The following is a 24,494-nucleotide window of genomic DNA, read 5'->3' as shown; positions in this document are numbered from 1 at the left end:
TCTTGGCTGTCAAAGTTCTCATTTTGTCCGAAGAGAAATTTTGATATCCTCAGAAATCCAAGGCCTATAACCTTATTTAGAAGATTTTCTTTCATTATTTATGAAATGTTCCTTTGCATAGGCTTTTACTTGCATTGGTAAATAAATTTGGAGTTAACATCAATATCAGCTCATACTGGAGAACAGTAGTTGTACTCCAGATTTTAGTGAACAGCACCATCTTTAAATCTGCTTGAGCAACATCAGGTAGGCAAGTAAAGTACTATTTAATTACTTTTTGTATGACGTTTGTACTAAAATATTGTTTTTCTGTTGGTTTCATATCATGGGGGGAAATGTTGGCAAAGTGATCCAACAGTGTTCTGACGATGACACAATTGGAAAGGCTACTGACAGTTCAAAATAAGAAAACTTCGTGCCATCATTGTCAGATCTTCTCTGCACATTCTTGTTAAATGAATGCTGGAAAATTATTTATATATGATGCATCAGTTCACGAGAGGTAGTGAACAAGTATTGATCGCTGTATAATATATCAAAGTGTCATTAATAAAAAGTGCGTTATTTACATGTGTGTGGACCATGTATATAGAGTAGTGTGCAATGATCCTACCAACAGAAAAGGAGGAGATTTTTTCAATTTTATTTATTTTTGAGTAACAGTGAAAAGCCTATGAGGGATACATATTTAAAGAAAAGGGTTTTAATTTTGACATTTGTTGTCCAGTTAATACTCCTCTGGAAGTTATTAACAAGCAGTCTATTTAGTAAAATAATAGGCACATTGGAATATATAATGGAAGTTTCACCTATGGAGAGTAAATAAAAACTAACTAATTTGATATAGTGTTTGAACAATAATTCTGGAAAAAATACAAAGAGGGAACCCTTAATTTCTTTGAAGTGACTAATTTTTTACAGTCCCTTGAAATACTTTCAATTCATTTTTTGAGTTGAAATTTGAGTTTGATTGATAACTGATGAGTTGACAACAGAACATTACAGTTATCTGAAGTTTTCCTCAAAACACAGAACCTGTGGAAATTTCTCAATAACAGTTTAAGATTCAGTATGGGATTGACATATAAAGGAACAAAAAAACTTTGAAGAATAAAAGATCCTACATTATCATACTCATCAAATTTACTAACTGAAATTTTGGTAGAAAGATAGTTTGAAGTGATATACTTAAATATTAAACTGCAGCACACTCCAACAGTATCTGTGGCTGATCAAATTCTATGGTTCAAAGTGTCATTGATTTGTGAAACAGCTAAAGCAGTTCTTGGACTGCGGCGATGATTTACGTGAATACGATATTGCAGTGCCTGTGTTACTAAGAAGAATAATGCAATGTTCGTTCAGACGTGTGTGCATTTGTGTAGGAGTACAGGTTGTGATACAGGAATGACAACATACAGAAGTCTGGGTCTGACTCCCAAGTGGTTCAGATGACTGCTTGTATAATGCGGGAAATCCTGGGTCAAGTTCGAGTCTGGAAAAAATTTTCACTGTCGTCAGCTGATGACTGATTGTATTCACAACCATGAACACATTTCATGTACTTCACAAAGGCTGTAGTTGTCACAGTGCCTTTCTTCTTAACAACACAAGCACTCCAATATTACATTTATCAGCTGATATCAGGCAGTGACTTTCAATTAAAATGTCATCCTCTCCTATGGGAATTGCATAATGTATGTATGTATGTATGACAACACATTGTGTGCCAGGAATGACAACATATGGAAGTCTGGGTCTGGCAGGGAGTCATGTATGGGTAGCCCAAGCAGTTAACGTAACTACATGGATAAAATGGGAAATCTGAGTTAGAGTTCCATTTTGGCACAAATTTTCATTGTTGTCATTCCCTTATACAACTGGCGTTTGCTTGTATTTTAAACTGTGAATACAGTTCATGTGGTTACATGTAGTTTTAGAAGAAATCTCTTTTCATCCAGACAGACTGCTGTATATCAGAACAGATAGGATTTTCCATTAAGAACAACATAAATACAAGGAAATATTCATATGGGGTGTAGTCTCACTAATTAACATGGTCGCATATCTGTGAAAGGAGTTAGCTCAAAGACATTAACTATTTTCTAATATGCCTGGAGGGAGAATACAGTGCTTATTTGTACCCTGAGAAATCTAGCTCACCTCATCAGTATTTAAGCAGTGACTGGTGTTCAACTCCATGGGACACTGTTCAAAAAGCATATAACTATGCATATTACACCAAGTAAAACAGTATGCAGCCAGTGAAGTACATCATCACAGCTTACAGCAGGATGGGACTCAATGTGGTAACCAGCATGTGCAGGACATTGTTAGAAGAGCACTGGAAAATATTGAAAGGGTTGGTCATTGTGGGAAGACCAAATTTGCCAGAAAGGCTGCAGCGTGTGTAAAGACTCTCACTTCTGTGACAATCTTATATTTTTCCAAGTGCAGTTTAGCTGTCTACATACAGGGTCAACAGGACGGCACCTACAAGTACATCAGTGTGGCCTGTTGGTAATTTTGATTCGCCACCAGCAGTCTTCAGCTGCTGTTGTGGGCAGAAAGCAAATACAAGACAACACATTTTGTCTTCAACAGTAAGCAGAAAGCAGATGTCAGCAGTCTCTCTGGCATCATGTAGCTGCCATGAATTGGGGACAGCAGTATAGCAGCCATTAGCATCATGGCATCCACACGCTGGCAGTAATAATATAGAGCAGAGTGTGTCTTTCAAAATGGTAGCAACTTTTACATACGTATTGTCTCCAATGAAATGCAAAGTGTGTTTGCTGCAATAGTTCTATGGTGTGTCAATGATTGGTGTAAACACTTGAGAACAATATTTATCCAATCAATTACTAGCATATAGTTAAGTATATCAATTAAAAGTGGAGTCCAATAAAGCTCAACTGAACCAAGAATTAACAAAGCAGCTGTAGGATAGGAAAGAAATGCAGAATGAAAACACATGCTTGAAAAGGGAACTGGGTGAGCAAACAACTATCAGCTCTCTGCACAAACATCTAATAATAATCAGACTCTTACTAAAATATGTTTAATAATTAGGGTACTGCTAAGCAGATTAATAGTGATAATCATGCTGTGAAAAGAGAGTTGACTGTGCAAATAACTTATAGTAATTCAGTTCTCGAGTTAGTGGTCTCTGAATAGGTATCCAAAATTAGGACTCAAGTCCATGCTCATACATATGAAGGTAAAGCTGAAAAGAAGCAGGTATTCAATCAAATAAAGAAATTAACAGAGGACTTTTCCAGTTAAAGATTAAATTTGCGCGAGGATTTCGAAACAGATAAAGACACCCTATGCAGAGAGAAAAATGTACGTGCACAGAGAAAAATGTACGTGCAGAGAAGAAGTATGTGCAAATATACATTCGGCTAGACAAGAATTCATACATTCTATCGATGAAGTAAATTTCACTCTAGACAAGAAACAAGAAGACTTATCTAACTTAAAGGAAGAGATCATAAAGGAAAGATTTTAGAGTCTATAAAGAGAGAGGTAGAAATAGATTCTAGGAAAACTGATAACAAGGTCACATGACCACTGCATGTACTTAAGACCTAAAGGCAGGTAATTGTGATAGATTTCCAACAGACCTAACAGAGGTTAGGGTTGAATAGTTGAGCTAAATATGGCTCTTACTAATTTAGAATTGTTAATGCCAGCTGTTAAAATACAGGACGAGCCCTCAGCCATCTCTAGCATCTGTAAAGCAGATGAAGTTGTTCCTGAGGAAAATGCTAATAGTGTTAAACCTAGTAACAGCAAGGATATTAAAATCAGTTATTTGGTACGGAGCACTGAGATTCTTTTAATAGCCAAAGCTTGGCAGGAGGAAATCTGATTAGGGAGTAGCATTTATCTATCACTTTTTTTTCACCAGAATCAAACCTGAGGAGGCAGTACACACCATTATTTTTCTGAGGACTTTTGTAGATGCATTACCAGCCTCTTGAGAGAGTAAGAAGAAAATATGATTTACTGTCAGACATTTGAAAGCCAAAGTCACAGATTGGGGAGTCCTGCATCGTAAAGATTTCCAAAATTGGGAAGACTTTGGCAGGCAGTTTAAAGGAGAGAGATTGGTCTGAGGGCAAGCAAGCACACACTACCATTGAAACTCTTCTATCCTAATCCATATAACATAAGTGGGGAGAATTTAGGAAGTATTTCGATGGCATCTACCTAGAACAAAGCTTTTAGATGAACACATTAGTGAGAGCCAGTTGATTAAGGTGCTGATCAGTCATATTTCTGCCAATTTTAGGGAGAAAATGACTGCCAAGGAGTGGCATAATATCATTACTATACATAATTATCTTGAGCAACTGGATACTTTAAACAAAACTAGGCACAAAAAACAATCAACATTTGATAAAGGTAATTTTCTGAAATGTAATGAAGACTTTAGAAGAGAAGGGGAAGTAGGAGCTAGTCAGTGCTGTCAACTTTAGTGATATACAAATAATGATGAACTGCACCATAAAAGCAACAGGAAGTTCCATAGATTAGAGAACAATTATTTTTTGGGGAACAAGCAATAGCCTATTGGTACAGTTATAATTGAGCAAACATAAAACAATGAACATCTTTTGTTAGGGGCCATATGAAGAGACAAATAAGAAGTATCACTGGCCGCAATACATAGGCTTAATCAACTTGGAGAAAGAACACTTATTACATAACAACCGTGAGGACAAAAAATCATTTAATAGTGAATTTAAGTTTAAAACCCATTGTTATAGGAAAAGTACTTGGAGAAATGGCTTACATTTTTGTCAGTTCATGTGTGACATGCATTACTGCTCAAGCCTTATTGAAAATGAAAGAGAAACGTGGAAGTGACCAGTGTTGCCCATTACTGGAGTCCAAATAGTACGCATCACTGGAAGTAGAGGAAAGAATGTAAAAGAAGTAGTGTTCTTATCTCTAAGTTTGGATAATTTAATATTTTATTATAATTTTTTGTTGGTAGCAAACATGAAAAATCACCTCATTACTAGGATTAGATTGGTGAACTTACTATGGAATCACATTTGCTAAGAAGTGCGGGATATTTATGTTGGCAATTCTTGTGTGCTCTGTGGTTGTGGAGATGGCTATGACATCATGTGTACTGGTTTTACATCACTGTCACCGATCCTACTGACTTCAGACTTAAGCAACTTCACCTTTTGGAGGTTCTTTTCTGGTAGCTTGACACTTTAATACTTATTGTTGTGTTGTACCCAATCTAAATTTCCTTTTGTTTGTTGAACGTAATATTTATGAAAATAGAATAGTTACAGTTACACTGAACAACTGTAATGTATGTTTTTATGTTGGTTCATTAAAATACTGCCAGTATATCTGGTGTAAACTACACTGTTGGTACGTATGACTATACTGGGTGGCTAGATTTTGTTGCTGGATTATAGAAGCAAAACCAAAACCTACACAGTACAACAGAATTAAAGGATCACTTCCTTGAAAGCCTGTAATTCTGTCCTGAATCCATTATGAAGTTTGAAATTTCCCTCACATGTACCTACAGCCTTCCTGTGGAATGGTGCAATAGGATGACACTCTGAGATGGAAAAAGGCCAGAGCTCAGAAATTCATGTGAAGCTGGGTTAATAATGCCTCACTATCACCAAATTTCAGCTAAATTTTGCCCATTGCCATGATGGATGTGTCACATGATGGGAAGGTCGTCACACTCCCTCTTCAACCCACACTTCATCCCTTCCTTGATGCCTCCATAAGAGATGTCAGAAGTGCAATACCTAACAATGACCTCATGAAATTTTGTAATGGGTACACCATGAAAAAATTTGAGAAACATAGCCACTCAGAACTGACTTTAAGAGGCCTCAGGAAGTAGCACAAAGGGTATCAATGAAACCATCCCTTTCCTTGGGGCATTGATTTTTACACATTTCCTAGTCAGAAATGACAGTTTGCAGTGCAATGAGCAACATGACGATGTTGTTTGCAAACCTTTGTTACCACTGACCTACTCAGACATTTCAATATTTCTATACGGGCACTGTGACAATTTTTGCTCCTGTGTAAAGGGCCAAAACCACTAGGGACCATTCAAAACTTTATGACACAATTTGACAGTGATCTGCCACAGCAAAAGACGCTTATGCATTTTCAGCCCTCCTTTTTCTCATCCTTTGACTCCAGATGCCTGCAGGTTCCTAGGCCTACTTCACAGGTTACATCTGTAAGAGCACATTTTTACAATTCTCAGTAATGGTGGGCAGGTATCACTGTTGGTGTTGCTGAATTGGGGTGGGGGGTACAGGTATCCTTTGCCACTTTATTCACACTTGTGTGAATGTCAGTGCCTCCCATCATCACACCACAGGACAGCATGAAAAAGGAGGGCTGAAAATGCGCATACACCCTTTGCTGCTTCAGATCACGTTCACAATTTGTCAAATACTTTTCAACCATTCCCAGTGGTTCCCACTAGTATGAATGCAAAAATTCCAGTCACACTGCACTCCAAAAAAGCACTGCCACATTCAGTGGGGTTGCATCCCCACAACGCCCTTAGTGAAGGCTTGAAACGTCACAGGATGTCAGGTTGTCACAAATGTCATCCTGTTATTCACTGAACAGTGAACAGTCTTTTTCAACTGTGAAATGTGTGGGAATCAAAACCCTATGGAAAGGTGTGGTTTCATTGATGACTTCCATGTCGCTCCATGTGGCATTTTCACATTTATTCTGAGTGGCAGTATGACTGAAAAGTTTTCTTTGGCCACCCATAAGAGAATTACAATTTAAATGCTGTGCGTCATGGTTCTGATCATCACAGAGCTGTCACAAGAAAGGATGAAATGTGGGTAAGAGGGGGTGTGATGATCTACCCATCATGTGTCAGGTCAATAATGGCATTGGACAAAATTGTGAAGAAATCTTATGCTGATGTGACACCATTAACCCACCTTACATGTCACATGAACTTCTGAGCTCTGACCTTTTTTTTTTACATGTTTCGACTCGCGCATCATCGAGCCTGAGGGTGATGTCCCAGGACACCACACTTCTGCACCATTACGGAGGTAGGTAGTGGACACCTCTGAACCAAATGTCTGCACTCCAATGGGAGACAATTATGGGTCTGGAAGTAGTAATCCTTCAGTTGTGCTGTGCAGTGTATATAAAGGGATAAATCTATGATAGTATCTTAACAGTAAGACACAGCAAATATCTTTGTGGTGTTAGTGTTCTTCCAACCAGCAGCAGGCTAAAATCAGTTTCTATGATAGTTAGGAAGATATACAAATAAATGCAGCCACAATATAAAGGACTACTAATTATGGAATGTAAAAATAACAATACTAATACGGACAAAAACAGGCAGTGGTGAAATATGAAAGACTGAAGATTCTTAAGCTTGTGGCATAGACATTGTTTCATTTTCATAATTTCATTATGTAAAATTGCAAGTATTCCTGAAGTGAAATGGTCAGTGGGTATCCACTGGAGATTATCAGTAACTAATTAATAAATAGAACTAAAGATAATGAAAGTTATGCATACTCAGTGCCGATATATATGAAACTTAGTCTTACAAGACTTACAAGAGATATTTATCTGGAAGACATTAGAAAGAAACTTTGTTAATAAAAAGACATAAATACTACATGTGAAGTGACAAATGTTACATATTTATCACTATTATTAATTTAAAGGGGACAAATTTACAAAACAACTAATAACAGACATTTTAAGTAATTACATCTAAATGAATCCATTTTTACAAGCCTTATAAAACTCTTGTTCTATTATTAAATGGAAACATACAACTTGCATTTGTATGATTTTCTTCACATAGATAATACTAACTGATAACGGTTTTTTAATCACTGACACATGAGGGAATCATGTTGTTTTAAAGGTGTTAATATAACAGAGCCAGTGTAACAGGCCTTTGAAACAGAACCTAGTGACATAAAGCATATGAAAAAATGCAATTGTGAAGAAAGGATAAGGATATGTGATTGTATAGAAATAACGTAACATTAATAAAACTGATGCCATGAAACTCCATATAGTCATTTTGACTTTGAAAGTAAGAATCTCAACAACAACAACAACAACAACAACAACAACAATAATGACAATATAATGGATAACAACACAAAAAGCCTATATGAGGTCTGTTGAAAAAATTCCCAATCTTTGGCACAAAATTTTTCTATGCTTACCTTTTAATTATTGTGCATGGTCTCCTTTGAAATACTCTCTTACACAACTTTTACACCACTCTGAACACAGTTTCCACTTCTGGAAGCAGTTTTTGTGTGCCACTTGCTGGAGTGCACAAAGCGTCGTTTGTAAATTTTCTTTTATGTTGTCTACTGTTTCAAATCTTCATCTTTTCAACTTTGGAAATAAAGTCCACTGGAGCCAGGCCTGGAGAGTACAGAGGATAAGGCAGCACAGCAATTTTGTTTTCTGTGCAATAGTCACAAACCAACAGTGATGAATTTGCAGGTGCATTATCACAATGCAAGAGTCATGAATTGTCTCAGCACATTTCACAGGTTTCCTTCTCACATTTTCTTGCAGGCGTTGCAATACATCCCTATAGTGCTATCAATTAACATTTTGTCCCTGTGGCACGAATTCACAGTGAACTAACTTTCAAAGAATACTAGCAGCATGACATCTGCCATGACCTGACAAGCTGTTTTTGGTCTCTCAGATTCTTTCCTGACCCACTGTGAAGACTGAACATTGGTCTTAACATCATAACTATAGATCCACATCTCATCAACAATTATGGCTCTTGAGGAACATCTCATTCTCACTTGCATAATTAGAAAGCTCTTTACAGATTGAGAGGTCTAGATCCTCCTGGTCTCAACTCATGAGCCATGAGATGAAATTGGCATAAAACAATGCGTTTCAAGATGTAACGTCAGGATTTTAGGACACAATCCAACTGAAATGTTACACTCTTCTGCAATGTTTTTGACAGTCAGTCTTTGACTGCCATGCACAATTTCATTGACATGCCTGCCATGAGAGTCAGTTATAACTTCTGTTTGGCCATTTTTAAACCATTCATAACACCAAGTATGGCTTAAGCAAACATCACCGCAAGTTTCCTGCATCATTTGGTGTGTCTCTGTATATGATTTCTTGAGTTACACAGAAAATTTAAGGCAGGTGCATTGCTCCCCTAACTCTGCCATCTTGAAATTTGTGAACTGTGTGACAACATTCTTCTCAATATAGCACTGAACAATAACTAAGAAAGATACAACAATGAAACTTCAGCCATTACACATTGAACATAGGTGTGTGCAGGAAGGCAAGCACATTTCACTCCAACATACCACTGGCATGAAATTACAAACGTTCTGAAAATTGTTGAACGGACCTCATATTTGGTTATTGAAAACCATGTACCAGCAGTCCTAACATGAAATGAAAAATGGTATGATGTTTTTAGTAGAAGAAAAATTAATTAATGAAAAGGAAATGTAGTGTGTGTGTGTGTAAAATGTTTCTCACCATCTTTCATATTTGAATTATCTTACTTAGAAAAAAGGAACATGGTTACTCATTTATATAAGGCAGCATATTGTGAGTACAGAATTTAGATGAATTCAATTCAGAATTTTTTCCTGTAAGTAGTAAGGGTACAAAGTTTCCTATGCCCTTGTCTTGACGAAATGAGCAAGCTTGTCTGTAATAAATCTTATTGTAAAGGTTTAGTTCTGCGTTAGTCAAATATTTGTATTTTTTTCATTATCTACTTGTAAAGTTGCATTTTGATCTCACGAATTTTACAGTCCACTATTGCCAGTTTCTGCTACTAAAATGTTGTGATACAGGTTGGTTGTTTGGCTGGCTGGTTGGTTGGTTAGGGAGGTGACCAAACTGAGGTCATCAGTCCAATGACCTAAGGTTGCAGAAGCCAAGGGAGGAACAACACAAACAGCACAGTACAGTCAAGTTAAGAGGAAGGGAAAACAGGGAAACAGAAGTAAAAAGGAGCATCAGGGAAGAGGAAAGAATAAAAGGAGGTGAGGGGAAACAGAGAGCAGCGGTGCCCCAGAAACACTCCTCGTGCTTGAGAACCAACACTGCCACTGACCTGTACTGATCCCTACACCATGCCACAGTCATGACAATGGGAAATACACCAGAGAAGAAGACACAAGAAGAGGAGGAACAAGACTGCACAAAAGACCAGACAATACATAGGGAAAAAAGGGGAGAACCTGGCCTACGTTGAGGCACGGCCAAGGCCTCCATAACCAATGCCAGCAGTAACTGTAACTGAGGGACTCCAATGACAGAGGGGAATTAAAGCACTTAAACCTGGGAAAACAAACCATTTTCATGAAGAAAACTGAGGACAGATTTAATCATGTGAGAGTTGTCTTCTAACACTCAGGACAAGGAGGATGGGAGGGCACATTTAATACAAAGGGCCAAAAGGTTGGGGCAGTCCAGCAAAATATCAATCACCGTGAGCAGGGCACCAAAACTACATATGTGGACTGCTCACCATGGAGTAAAGCCTTGGGTCAACCTAGTACGGCCAATACAAAGATGGATGACAGATTCCAGCCAGGTGAGGCAGAGGGAAGAACATCACATGATGGGAGTCCTCTTGATTGGATGAAGTTTATCAGACAGCAGAGTAGCCTCCCAAGATTTGATGCACGATTGAGCACAGAAAGGGGGTATGGTGTAAAGCTGCAAATCCACTCTCTGAGTGGTCATCGAGAACAGGGGGTAGGCAGCTCCCCCCTCCTCCGCCTCCCCCCAGTCAGATTATCAGCAAGTTCATTAACTGGGATACTTACTTATCTGGGAACTCAAAGGACATCAACTGACCATAGAGCATCACCGAGATTGGTAAGGAGGCCGTAGATAACAGAGAACAAGGGGTGACAGGAAAAACACTGAGTGATTGCCTGAAAGCCTCTCATTGAGTCCACGCATAACAATATATGGGTTAGGAAGAACCATTTAATAAAGGAGAGGGCCCCACAGATAGCCATCAATTTCACAGTATACACCCCACATATGACAGGCTATAGATGGTATTCCCTGCTAACAGAGGAAGTGAAGGCATGCCCCCATGACTGGTGGATTTAGAGCCATCAGTGTAAAAAATAATGGCACCCTGAAGTGGTCAAAATAAACAACACACCACCACTGGAGTGAAGTAGGTTTTCAGACCCCGGAAAAGGTCCATCACAATCTGGGGCAAAGGAACTAACCAGGGGGGTTGGCTGGGAGAGAACATGGAGAAAAGGACAAGGAGGTGAGATGGAAATCACAGTGGAAAGAAGCTAGGTGCAGACCAACCAGTAAACCCAACTGAGGGCAAGCAGTAGGTGGGTGACGGCCAGAAGTGGCGAGAATTAGAGAATAGGTGCAGTGAGCAGGAGAAGAACAGGCAGTGGTGGTACAGGAAACCAGGAGCTAGGACTGCCAAACCAAAACCAGAGGTATACCACTGTCAACAAGAAGACTATTGACAGGGCTAGTGAGAAATGCACCGACGGTTAAACAGATACTACAATGGTGAACCAGGTTCAAGAGAAGCAGCTTGGAAGGGGCAGTTGATCCATAAACTTGACAACTATAGTCCAGATGAGACAGAGCTAATGCCCAACAAAGGTGAACAAGGGTTTAATGATCCATGCCCCAAAAGGTGTGGTAAATGAAGCAAAGGACATCAAGTTTATGAAAACATCCGACCTTCATATGACAGATATGAGGCAACAAAGTAATCTTATCAAAAAGAAGACCTAATAAATAGGACTAGGGGACCATGGTCAAGTGTTGAGTGTTGAGGTAGAGCACAAGATCAGGGTGAACATTTGTACGGAGACTGAAAAGCACCACCACCAACTTAAGGGGAGAGAATTGAAAACTGTGCAAGGGTGTCCACGTGGAACTATGGCAGATGGCACAATGGATTCTGATGTAGGTACCAATGTCAATGCCAAAATCTATACATGTAGGTACACAGTAAGTCAAAATATTTCACAATATTAAGATGTAAACAACAAACCAGTAATAGTGGATTGTAAAATTTGTGTAATCAAGATGGATCTTTAAAATGAAGTACCACAATATGATTGCAAACTCATTTACAAACTTTATGTCTTCTATTAATTTCATTATTTATTTGAGATACTATTTGGGTGGTAAGTAGCAGTTGGGAGTTCATCAGCAGACGTACCTACATCACAGCAGGTGCTGCATGGAACTACTAACACCACACACTTGCAAGGAGAGCCTCAAAATCTGGCACGACAAAAGACACCAACGAAGATGCAACACAATAATGTGTGAAGATCATACTGAAACTCTTATATGTCCTGAAAATAATGTATCCTCTTAAGACAGAGCTCTGTAACTAAACCTTCCTTGAATGCTAGTCCCGTAAGTTGGAAGAACATTTAACCGCTTAAGCAAAGGTCCCCGGTTTGAGTCTCAGTACAGCACAACGGTTTCATCTGCCAGGAAGTTTTATATCAACTCTGTTGCTGATTGAAAATTCATTGAATAAACATTATCATTTATCACTGTCGAACGTTACCCTGAAGAAAATATTAATGCAAGTAGATTACTGATTAACTTCAGTTTGATCAAGAAACCCATCAAGAATTTTTGCGGTTTTGCCACCAGGAACCATTTTATCACACACAGTATTTTAAAAAATTCCCACCTTGAGATGAAGAAAAACAACAGAAACCATCTTGCTAGAGGAGCAAACCAAATTTTCAGAGGAAGAGTAAACAACTGATTAGTGGGAAAAAGACCTAGAGCATCATAAATGCTCAATCTTCGCATGTGACGCTGGAAGTACAGAGGGAAGACATAGGGCTGAGCTTCCAGCACTTAAAGTACCGCATCGAGGGAGGCATATATAGCTTGACATCACAGTGGTAGACCATCACCTTGACCTTCTCAGGTAAGGCATCACCCTGAAAGGCCAAGATGAAGGTGCTGGTGGCAACCTGATTATCCCTCTGACCCCGATAATGCGCCACGTGAAATGAACAACTTGCTGCTCTAAATTAGCATACAGCTCGTCGTCAGACTGCAAAAGAAGGTCCCTGTGGAATATCAAACCCTGGACCATATTTAAGCTCTTATGTGGAATGACAGTAACAGAAACATTCCCCAACTTGTTACAAGCAAGTGAAGTTCGTATCTGGGCACAGGAAGCCGTTTTTATCAAGATTGACCCAGATTGCATTTTGGACACGCCCTCCACCTCCACAAAATTGTCCTCTAAAGACTCTACAAAAAACTATAGCTTCATCGAAACAAAAGTGTCCCCATCAGCTCTTGCACATATGAGGGACCAGGATGAATAAGGTTCGCTGCCATCCTTAGCCTGGCCTTCCTCCCATGGAGTGGCAAGGGAGGGGAGTGGTTTAGGGTCATACTTTCTTACATTGTACCGAGACTTGTAATGCTTAGACTGCTGGTGTTTGATCACGAGCAAGTAATGACGTGGTACACTTCATCGCGCATCATACGCCCTCATGCCACCCACTCAGACCAGGGGCCCTCCCTACTTGGGCCACCCAGCCGCAGCAATAGCCACCTGGCAGTATGGCCATTGCTGGGAGTCCCAATGCCCAGGATCACAGGCATCTACTCCATGGCATATGTGAGAAGTTAGCAGTGCAGGCACCAGCAGAGCGACCCGTGTTGTCAGGGGGCTACAACCAACAGGGTACATGGCGGCCCCACCACAAAGGACTGGCTACTGTGCTGGATATGAGGTGCAAAGAAGTCCATGGTCATGGTCAGTGCAAAAAGTGACACTGCATAGTGCATGGTGGAAAACGCACCCTGGAAGGTGTCCTCACCCAAGAAATGGAGAATGAGTTGGACTGCAGTGCGATGACGAGAAAATGGGCTGAAGATCTCAAGGCATGATGCGCCATGTAAGGTACCCTTCCCCAGTTAGCTCACTCTTTAGGAAATTTTGAAAAATGGAGGTCAAACCATACAGGGGACCATCACATACAGGCCGAAACATGAGAGACTCCTTTTAGTCGCCTCTAACGACAGGCAGGAATTCCTCAGGCCTATTCTAATCCCCGGACCCACAGGGGGTCGTCCATTAGTGATGAATGACCCCTTGGTGTGTGCTAGACTGCCCATTTCCTCACTGTGTCCATTTACTTTATGGTCCCCCGTTTTATATCAAGGTTGTTACTAATCTCATTTCTATTATTATCCCTCAATACTTTCTTTCCCTTGATTTACTCTCTGTCTATATATTGTGCTGAATAGGCTGCTCATTCGATTCAGGAGATCCTGCAATCCTATCCTACCTTCACAGCGTACTATACAATCAACGCCCTGAAACAATGCCATAGGACTGTCTCACCTGGCTGGATGTTCCTCTTTGATGTGTACCACAAGTGCATCCTCCCCCACCAATACTTTGTGGCAGTGCGGGCAGACCTGGCTGTGTGAGGAGTTGGTGGATGTGACTAGCGCAGAGGCCACGGTGGTTGTGCTGGACTCTGATGAGCTGCTGTGAGCACCAACCACTCCTGCCTCTGACATCTCCTGCTGGCTGTTCGATCTATTGGGGTTCTTTGAGGCTGAAGACCCTACAATAGAAGGCATAAACTCTGTGTATAGAAGCAGACAAATCCTAATGAGGAACAATGACCTTCCCCTTTCTGATAAAACTGAAGTTGATAATATACAAATAATTATTCATTAATTTCTATGCTGTTCATTACCATCAGCCAAATCTTTATGAAACATAATTTAAAGCATTTTGAATGTAGTTAATATATTGTCTACTATGGCATTGTGGCTAATACAAATTATTTATGTTAGTGTTAAATTGCTTTCATTGCTGATATTGTAGTGTTGTGGAATTATGAAACTTCTCAGGTGTCACGATTACAGCAAGAAGCAAAAATTTAATATTTTAAAGTATAGAGCAGTCAACTGAGGAATTGTCAAGGACAAATGATACATAGAATTATTAATGCCAGAATTTCTTCTACCCTAAAGTGTAGAAATTATGTCAGTCTATTTTTTTATACTTCTGGAAATTTTGTGCTGGAATCTCAAAAACAAACAACTCCACTGGTCAGAAGAGCTTACAATTGCAGGCTTTACTTTGGTCACACAGTAGGAGAATATGACCACCACATATATATTGTGCAATTTGGGCTGCTGATCATAGAGGATGGCTGAATGGTTCAAAAATTGCCATGTCATTCACTGTTCCAATGGGTTGAAGGGAGTCTCAAGACAACATTTCTTTTTCACAGAGGTTTCTGACTATACATCTCGAATTAATCACAACACTGTTCATGCAAAAATGCCAACAGCTTTGAGAGCAGCACATAATTATGTCAACTTATCTTTTCCTGAGTAATCAAGAATATTCAACATGTATCTCTAAAGTGGAAAATTCAGAAGGGGAGAAGTATGGGAGTGATTCTAACTTCAATGCAAGAGCCTCAAATAGTGTGCCAGACAGAATTTAGCGAACTTATTTGCAGAACACAATAGATTTACCAAAAAAATGAAAAGGAGAGCTTCTTTCTTAGAGGGCACACGAGAGAAATTTTCTCCACAAGAACATGAAAATAATTCTGTATCACAATTATGTTGGTAATACAGCCTTCTGCATTGATATTAACGGGCTAATAACTTATTTTTGGACATACAGTGAAACTTAACTTTTACACTTTTCAAGAGACTTCAAAAGAAAAAAATGGTGTAAAATGTGGGAAACAACATTTTTAGCTGCAAAGGTTATGTATAGGATACTCCCTTGCTTTTTCACACTTTATGTATGTGCACATAATAGGCAACAAAATACTTTTGTCCAGAACTTGTTCATTATCTAATAGGTTTATAATCTAATAAAAAGGACTGACGTAATGGGAACTGGTAACCGGAAAGTAGAAATGTTTGACTCAATTTCATAAGTCATGATTGATGTTTTTGGAACGTCTGCAGCTGTTATTCATTATTTAAATAATGAAACACTGCATCAGTTGTGTATTTTTTTAATTCTTAGCACAGTGCATTTTGAGAATTTTTTCTCAATGTACAAGTACAAATATTTACATAAGTATTTTGTGTGGTGTTTGTATATGTATTGTTCTGCATCTCTAACTGTAGTCATATTTTTGAGGTTATCACATACTGTGCCTCCTCAGTTATATAGAAAACCATACATGTGCAAACTATCACTTGCATTGTTTTTGTGTAACATTACAAAAAACACATCTGTACATATTGCACTTAACAAAGAGAGTTAATTCTTGAAACACATTTTGCTCAGCATAAAAATATATGAAATTCACACTGTGTTCAAACCAAAAACATTCCAGCAACGCAAACTGAATGCAGGTATCAACAAGCACTACAAGCGGCCAGACAAAACACACTAAATATGGTTCAACAGAGATGTGATGATGATTACAACAATCACAAAACTGCAATGTGCTGTAGAGAGAGTTTGCAAATGGTTGTGATCGGTCATAATATCTTTATTCGAACGAACCTACTTACTCCCATCAGTCACCAGGAAAAGTAGAGTTTGGCAGCGGAAAAGATACAGCACAAATTGTTCCAAGTTTTACATGTTTTCTGGTTTAAATCCTGTGTAGAACAACCAAAAAACTCGAGCGTTTAATGTTTCTAAACATTACTTGATGGTCAACATCATGCCAGCATCATTTTACATCAGTTTTTTTTCCACAAACATTTTTTCATAAAGTATGAATCATGGGAAAATTGTAAATATGTTGACACAAAATTGCATGTGAATTAACATTGTGGACATAAAAAAATTTGACGGGAGTGATAAAAAATTTTGTAAACAGTGGGAAAATGTTAATTCTGGGAAAGAAAAATTGGGATTATATTGTAATTACAATCCAGTAGGACAGCATTTGTTCACTAAGTTGTCAATAGAAGCATTAAAGGTGTTATTCTACATACAGGAAATTAACTTCCAAGCCTGCCAAAGTTTCCACACAATGCAAATGAAAGGAACTTGTAGCTTGCAACTGGGCATTACAGCATATACTGTTAGAATGTATGCTTTGGTAACATGTAAAGACAAATATGTCCACTAAATGCCATTTTTCACAATCAATGTGAAACTTGTTTCAGGCATACATATGAATGAAACCAACATACTGCAATGCAGCCTTCTTTCCTTCTGTGTCGAAATGCAGTTCGTACCCTTAAGTCAAATTTACAATGAAAATATTTCTTTAGAAAGTACATTTAAATATGGTTATGTTCTCATTTGTGTGAACAATTTGAAAATTTTTGGCTTTCAATGACTGCCAAAAGCAATTTTTAAAATTCAAAATAACATACCTTATTGTATAATTCTTGTTATTCTAAATCATATTATGTATTTGTAACAAATTGGTATTTGAAACACTGCAAAAATTATAAATTGACAACTTACCATAAAGATGACATGTTACGTTGCAGATAGGCACAATTAAACGACATTACATATATGCTTTTGGCCACAGCATTCACCAGAAATAAAGAAACACATACCATTCATTCACACATGCAAGCATACCTGATGCACACATGACTGGTAACACTGACAGCTTGGGCATTCGGGCCTGAGCTGCTGAAGTTGGTGGTCATGTGTGCACGAGGTGCGCTTGCTTGTGTGAATGAATGGCATGTGATTCTCTTTTTCTGATGAAGGCTCTGTCCAAAAGCTTATGTGACAGCATTTTAATTGTGCCTGTCTGCAGCTTAACATGTCATCTTTATGATAAGTAGCAATTTATCTTTTCTTTCCTACATTGTTAACATTCCTACCTGGTGTTTCCATTGTTTTAGGTTGAGAATTTTAACACTGCTGTTGCTTTTCAGTGCTTTACCAAAATTTCTGATTTTATTGAAGCTTCACAACTATGTAAAATATTTAAAATCACTATGACAGAAAACAATGATTTAACACTGGGACTACCTATTAGAAAGATTCTTTGAGGTAACCAGAATCATCATCACAAGCTGGTTCTGCTACGTCTGCAATAACTTAAGTCCTCAATTCTGACTGTCTTCTCCTTAAATAGTTCGTACTTGCATAATAAAAGTCATTTCATTTCACTTGACATCTAAGTTTTAAAGACCTTTAGACAAGGCTCCCTCCCACCTCTAGGTTTGAGCCAACAATAAATATAAAGCCAAACAATGGGATACTGCCTGTTGGCTTCTTGCTTGGGATATTTGGCTGATGTAAAATGATTTTCCTGAAGTTTCACCAGCACGACTGGCTGGATTTGTCAGAAGTGCATCCTCCAGTGCAATCATAAAACAAATATTGGATGAAGGTTCCAAACCAGAAGCCAAAAGGCAATACATCAACAGGAAGCCACAAAAATCAACAATTTGGGCAGGTAAAACATATAGCAAAAGATACTGCAACTGTTGGAAAGTTTTAACTGATTACATTACATTTCATTTATAGTTGTGATGTAATACAATTGGTTACTGGTTTTGGTCATTAGGTAGCCCTATTGAAACATTTACTTTTAAAAAAATGACAAAGAGGAAATGATAAGATGTGCTGTTGTATGATTATTTATATGATGTCTTTTGTGTATCTAAACTGTTAAATTTATAAAATTATAATTTATGAAACTTACATTGGAAAAAAGCCTTACAGAAAGGCTCTCTTAGTCTGAAATTGTTCATGCTCCATGGGCCAGAATCTTTAGCACCAAATAATCGGTGACAAAAGTTTCAATTTCATCGAAGCTTCATATTTGGCACTCAGTTTATTATGATCTCATGAGGAATCACTTTCACAACAGCTGGAAAATGCTGAGAAAACATGCATATCAAAGAAATGAATGCAGCTCCGAAGAACAAAAGACTATCGGCATAGAATGTCAAACTTCGCTATAAACAGTGGCACAACAAGGACAATTGTTTCAATGTGGTCAGAGTTCAGCCAGTCATTACATGAAACAGCAGATCTTGCAGTGCCACTTGAAGATGGTGACCGAGTTGTTCATCTTACTATTGTGCATAAAATGGAAACAATAAATGAGCTGAACACACAGAAGCACACCATTAATCCTCCACACTGAGGAAACCTCAGACATAAAATGAAAAGCTATGTTTGGAGAACAACTGCATTCAGTCATGAAATGTGAACACTGGAGAGGTTGGAAATAAGAAGATTACATCTCTCTAAAATGTTGAGAGAGAGAGAGAGAGAGAGAGAGAGAGAGAGAGAGAGAGAGAGAGAGAGAGAGAGAGAGAGATCGTGGAGTAGTACTAGGACATGGGCTGCCATTGAAAGCTGTGGCTGAAGTATGGTGGAGAGAAATAATTGCAGAGGCGAAAAGTTGATGACTTATGAGGTAGCAGTTATGCTGAAATGAAGAGGATAACAGGGAGAAGCAACAGGAATATGCAGTTCCACCAAAACTTTTAGGAGTCACGACAGAGGCAACAAAACACAAACCAAGAGGAAGCTCAGGTGAGACACTCACTGTGGTTGGAGTCTTCACCATTGGACTCATTATAGTGGTCACTTTCAGGCTCAGACTGCTTTGAAATGAAGGAGTTGATCTCGTTCTTGTGCACGCGCACAACATGGCTCTTGCAAGTACTCTGGTGCTTGTACCTAAAGCACACATTTAGAGTAGTGTTACTTTTTAGTCCTTCATTTACTTATGTATTTATTTGTTTGTTTATTTAATTTGCATGCAGCTCTTAAATATGTGGCTCCTGCAAAACATAAGAATAGCAGTAGAATAATTATTGTTGAAAAGACATGCAACACAAAACAACTGGCCTCATTTTGTTACTAGTTTACATGTTTATGTCACTACAGTTTCCATGCTACTGCTATAAGGAGATTCGTAGCATAGGCAATACGTAAGATTTCCAACTTAAAATTCTTTCAAAGAAAATGAAATGTGTTCTTACACACAACTGCCTTTCTCCATTAATGAAGCACAGTGACTGTCTTTTAATTTTTTTTTAATTACAGCACACTTCTGATTATCTGAGTGTGGATTGGTTGATCTGCAGACTATTTGGGCATAATTTGGCAATTTTTGAGAAAACTGAAAACCATAAACTACTATGTTACAACATGTTACAATTACACTGAACATTTTCACTTGGGATACACTATTATGGATGTCACTCTTGTTTTACAGCCAGAATGTGATGCAAGCCCAAATTCCCTTCCACACATCTCTAAAATATTTTTAAATTTTCCCATTTCACCTTCAGGTAAACTTGGAGGTTACTCCTGTAGCATATCTGAGCCAACTGCCAAGTCACTCAACACCAATAGTAAAAGGAAATGATTTGTTTCCCTCTGAGATGGTTACCTTCAGATTTCTTGCTCTGTGTTGATAGGAAAGCATACTGTTAAACGTCGCTGGGTGAAATGAACTGTTGATTGCATTTTTATGTCCACTGACAGGACTCGATCCTGCTGTGGCTTCTAAAATGAAGCACTGGCAAAGAGTGTTAATTTGTATTACATTTCTTGTTGGTACTGGAGTTGCAATCAGTTGCTATGTGGCAGGAAGATGACAAAAATATAAATCTATTGCTCTAATGACTAACAACAAATCAGAAAGTGTTAATAAGTTGGTAAAGGAAGAATTCTAATAAAACCTTATCACAACTGTGGGATAAGCATACAGACAGTCCAGTCAGTCATTGACAAACCCATTTCATACACACTGATGCAGTGGAATCCACTGATCTGTTGTCAGAGTATCCAGGACAAAATTTTGACTTTCTAGGAAATGTGAACTGGCATCAGAGAAAAGTTAATGAAAAACCAAAACATGAAAAATGGCTCTATTATAGCCCAAAAGTGAACTAAAAGCAACTGGTAACCAATACAATGTGTTTGTAAATACGGTGTCAGTGTTCGGCGAATAATGTCCAAGTAAAGCAGTGAATGTCCAAATATGACATGTAGTATGTTTTGAAAGTGCAACATGCTTTCATTTGTGGTAAAAATGTGTATTTCAGATTATCCATGTTGTTTTGGTTATCTGTGCAGCCATGGGTTCACATTCACCCAGATAATCTGAACAGGGACCTGAGGCTGAAATTTAGATTAAAACAAATAAAAGTTCTATCAAAAAGATTTTGTGTGTTGAATTACTTCCCACTACACTGTCTTAGTGAGTTAGCGTGCTAAAACAAACCACTGATCAAGAGGTTTTGATCTACAACTTTTAACTTTTTTAAATTAATTTTGGTTGAAAGTAACACCAATTTGCGCTGCTGTGATAACATCCAGCACTACACTTATTTGCTTCATTACTTAGTGCACAAAGATACAGTTAATTTAAACAGACATGAATAAATTGTTAAAAATTTGTCATGCATAAGAACATTGCATTAGGGGTCTTCGTGGGCACAGATGTATTAACAGTTGTTACCCCTTTCTGTAATACAATGTTTAAGCATGTGTGATACATAAGAGATTTAGCCCGTACAGAAATTAACAACAAAAGCAAATCAAAGAGCTCATCAAAGTCTGTAACTAATAAACCTAGTTCAATTTCTTTGCCAAGATACAGGCAACTGTTTCAATAAATAAATAAATAAATAAATAAATAAATAAATAAAAAACAGCCTTCCTTACTGTGGAAGATTACAAGACATCTGCATTGCCTCCTACCATTTATTGTATATGCTAAACTAACCTGCTCCTTGTCATGACGATGGGCAGGACACTTTAGTTTCATCATGCTGAAAGTCTCATGAAGTCATTTTATGCTGGGGAATGTATTTTGTAAAACAGTAGTAGTTGTAAGCCAAGGCTTTTAGTTCTACGAATGCACAAGAACTGCTTAGTTCACGTGGAACTCAAAGTGATAAGGTAAACCGTATGGCATTCAATGGTTTAGTTCCAGCTTATGCATTTAAAGGAACTACCAGAGAGGCATCATCAAACTCCTCTGTCAATTGAGCTAAGACGAGCTCCGCGGTAATCACTGTGGTTCGGCTCTGTAGAAGGCTGAGGGTGATAGTGTTAAGTGTTCGCTGCCACCTAATAATTTATGGTTAAAAATCCCAAGTCTTGGAATGTCTGAGATTACACGGTGAGAGCAGAAGTTTTGCTGAGTTCCCGTCATGTTGTTCAGGCTTCCGGTAATTCAGAAATGTGTAAACAATACTCTGATTCACCCACCATCTACTGACATCCAACAGGAATTTCTGGAGCAAACTAGTGAGGAAGATTTGGTCTGGCTGGCCTGTGTCTAGAGACATTCAGTGGTGAGAATTTATTAAACATGACAGTTTTCCCTCAATTGGCGGGAAACACTAACATTTTTCCCAAGTGGCAGTTGTGGCTGGAATGGTGAAAACGGCAAAGTCAGGAGCAAGAACACATGGAGGACACACTGTTTGGATGTGAAACGTGAAAGGTAGCTCATGTAATACATCAGGGACTCAAGTTCAGATGGTGGATGGGACTTCATGGTGCCCAAGTCCTAACAAGCAAGATTCTGGTTCTTTACATGCGATCAAACATGGCTGAACTATCACCACAGCAAACTGGTGAGAGTCTGCATCAGCACTGTTGATAGATGGGTGTTGATGTTTGCAAAGGGGAGGTACAGTTGCCACAGTAACCTTAATACCTGTTTCAGTGATAGTATCTTTTTCATTTATTATTCAGTCAACCACTGGAGTAACTAACGTTTGATGGCTTGCATTCATGTTGGTGACTAAGTGTGCTCTCCCTCATACTTTTATTACAATCACTTTTTCCAACAGTCATATCACTGAGACTTTTGCTATGTCATTGCCTTTAATATAATAAAACACAAATTTGATTTTATTTGTATGTCAAACAAATTATATTATTATTGTTGTTGTGGTTGTGGTGGTGGTGGTGGTGGTCTTAAGTCCTGAGGCTGGTTTGATGCCGCTCTCCATGCTACTCTATCCTGTGCAAGCTTCTTCATCTCAGCAACGAAGCATACGAGTGTGGGATTTGTGTCTGTATTGATACGCCATGATCGGCCTCATTTGAACTCTTCTGTAGGGAGGGTGAACTTGGAATTGGAGTGGCTGCTTAGGACAGATATAGGGTCCCATATTGGTTTGATTCCTGTGGATGCTATTGATAGGAGGGACTACACTAGGCATGGCCTTCACCTCAATAGGAAAGGGAAGGGAAAACTGTCTGGCTTGATTGCAGAAAACTTAAGGGGGGACACTGTCACAAGCGTTAAAATACCAGTGGTCACAGGTGTCAGAGGGATGCCTTTTTTAGGATAGGGAAGGGGGATAGAAAATGAGTTTTAAGAGAGATTGGCAGACAGACTCAGTTTGAGAAAATAGATGAACAGAAGTCAGATTTTACCATACCACCTCCATTTAAACAATGTTTAACAGAAAGTAATCAGAAACTGCCAGTTCATCTTCACCAAAGCAGTTATAATCACATTAGTATGCAGTATCAGTTATCTTTATTACACCTGAGCATTCCAGGACTCAGAAATAAAGTTGATGAACTACTCATTTGTATCAATGAAATGAATTGATCTAACGAAATTGACATAATCTGCCTCTCTGAACATCAAGTGACCACTGGTATAGATATGTTAGACATTTCAGGATTTAAGCTAGCTTCCTACTTCTGCAGAGTAGATATGGAGGGAGGAGGAGTTGCCACATTTATTAAAAACTGCCATAAATTCAAGAATATTGACATTAATAAATTCTGTTTAGAGCAGCATCTAGAAGCATGTGGAACAGAAGTAGAGTTCTATATAATAGTAACTATTTACTGAGCACCTGCAGGAAATTATAATCTATTCATAAATCATCTAGAAGCTCTTTTGGGTTATTTAACAGTAAGAAACAAAGAAATTTTGATTGCTGGTGACTTTAATACAGATTTTCTAATTCAATCTTCCAGTAAACATTTACTGCAGTTAGTAACGTTGTCTTTCAATCTAACTCACACTGTAAACTCTCCAACTAGGATCACTAAATCCTCAAGGACAGCCATTGATAACATTTTTATAGACAAATCAAAGGAACAAAATCATATCATAAAACCTGTAATAAATGGACTATCAGATCATAACATGTAGCTCCTTGTTTTAGATGTAAAGTCTAAGCAGATTATCAAGACTGCTAAATCTAAGTACAGGAGAGTATTCAATCAACAAAAAATTGAGTGTTTTAGAAAACTGCTCAAAGATATGAACTGGAAAGATGTTTATAGAGCTCATGACATGAATGAAAAATATAACACATTCCTGAACAATGTCACTACCATGTTTGAAAACTGTTTTCCTCTAAAAGTTACTCAAATTAAACAGAAGTCTATAATAAAATCATGGATCACCCAAGGAATAAAGATTTCCTGTAAGACAAAAAGGAAAATGTATCTCTCCACCAAGAATAGCTCCAATGCTGATGATTTAGCTAAA

At 38.3% G+C, this 24,494-nt stretch overlaps 1 protein-coding gene across 5 annotated transcripts in view; it reads right to left on the bottom strand.

Moving 5' to 3' along the window:
• Window positions 1-24,494, bottom strand: part of LOC126295302 (uncharacterized) — a 217,997-nt gene that overhangs the window by 140,266 nt on the left and 53,237 nt on the right. For 4 of the 5 annotated variants that reach the window (XM_049987745.1, XM_049987741.1, XM_049987740.1 and 1 more), the window contains one exon: window positions 14,420-14,648. The exons of the other annotated variant lie outside the window; for it this stretch is intronic. In XM_049987745.1, coding sequence (XP_049843702.1) covers window positions 14,420-14,601 — 182 coding nt within the window. In that variant the 5' untranslated portion in view covers window positions 14,602-14,648. The remainder of the gene's footprint in view (window positions 1-14,419; window positions 14,649-24,494) is intronic. 5 annotated transcript variants of the gene reach the window in all.

The sequence above is a fragment of the Schistocerca gregaria genome, chromosome 11 (assembly GCF_023897955.1).
Source record: "Schistocerca gregaria isolate iqSchGreg1 chromosome 11, iqSchGreg1.2, whole genome shotgun sequence".
Lineage (NCBI taxonomy): Eukaryota > Metazoa > Arthropoda > Insecta > Orthoptera > Acrididae > Schistocerca > Schistocerca gregaria.
The sequence above is the reverse complement of the archived record's forward strand: the minus strand, read 5'-3'. Positions and strand labels throughout refer to the sequence as shown.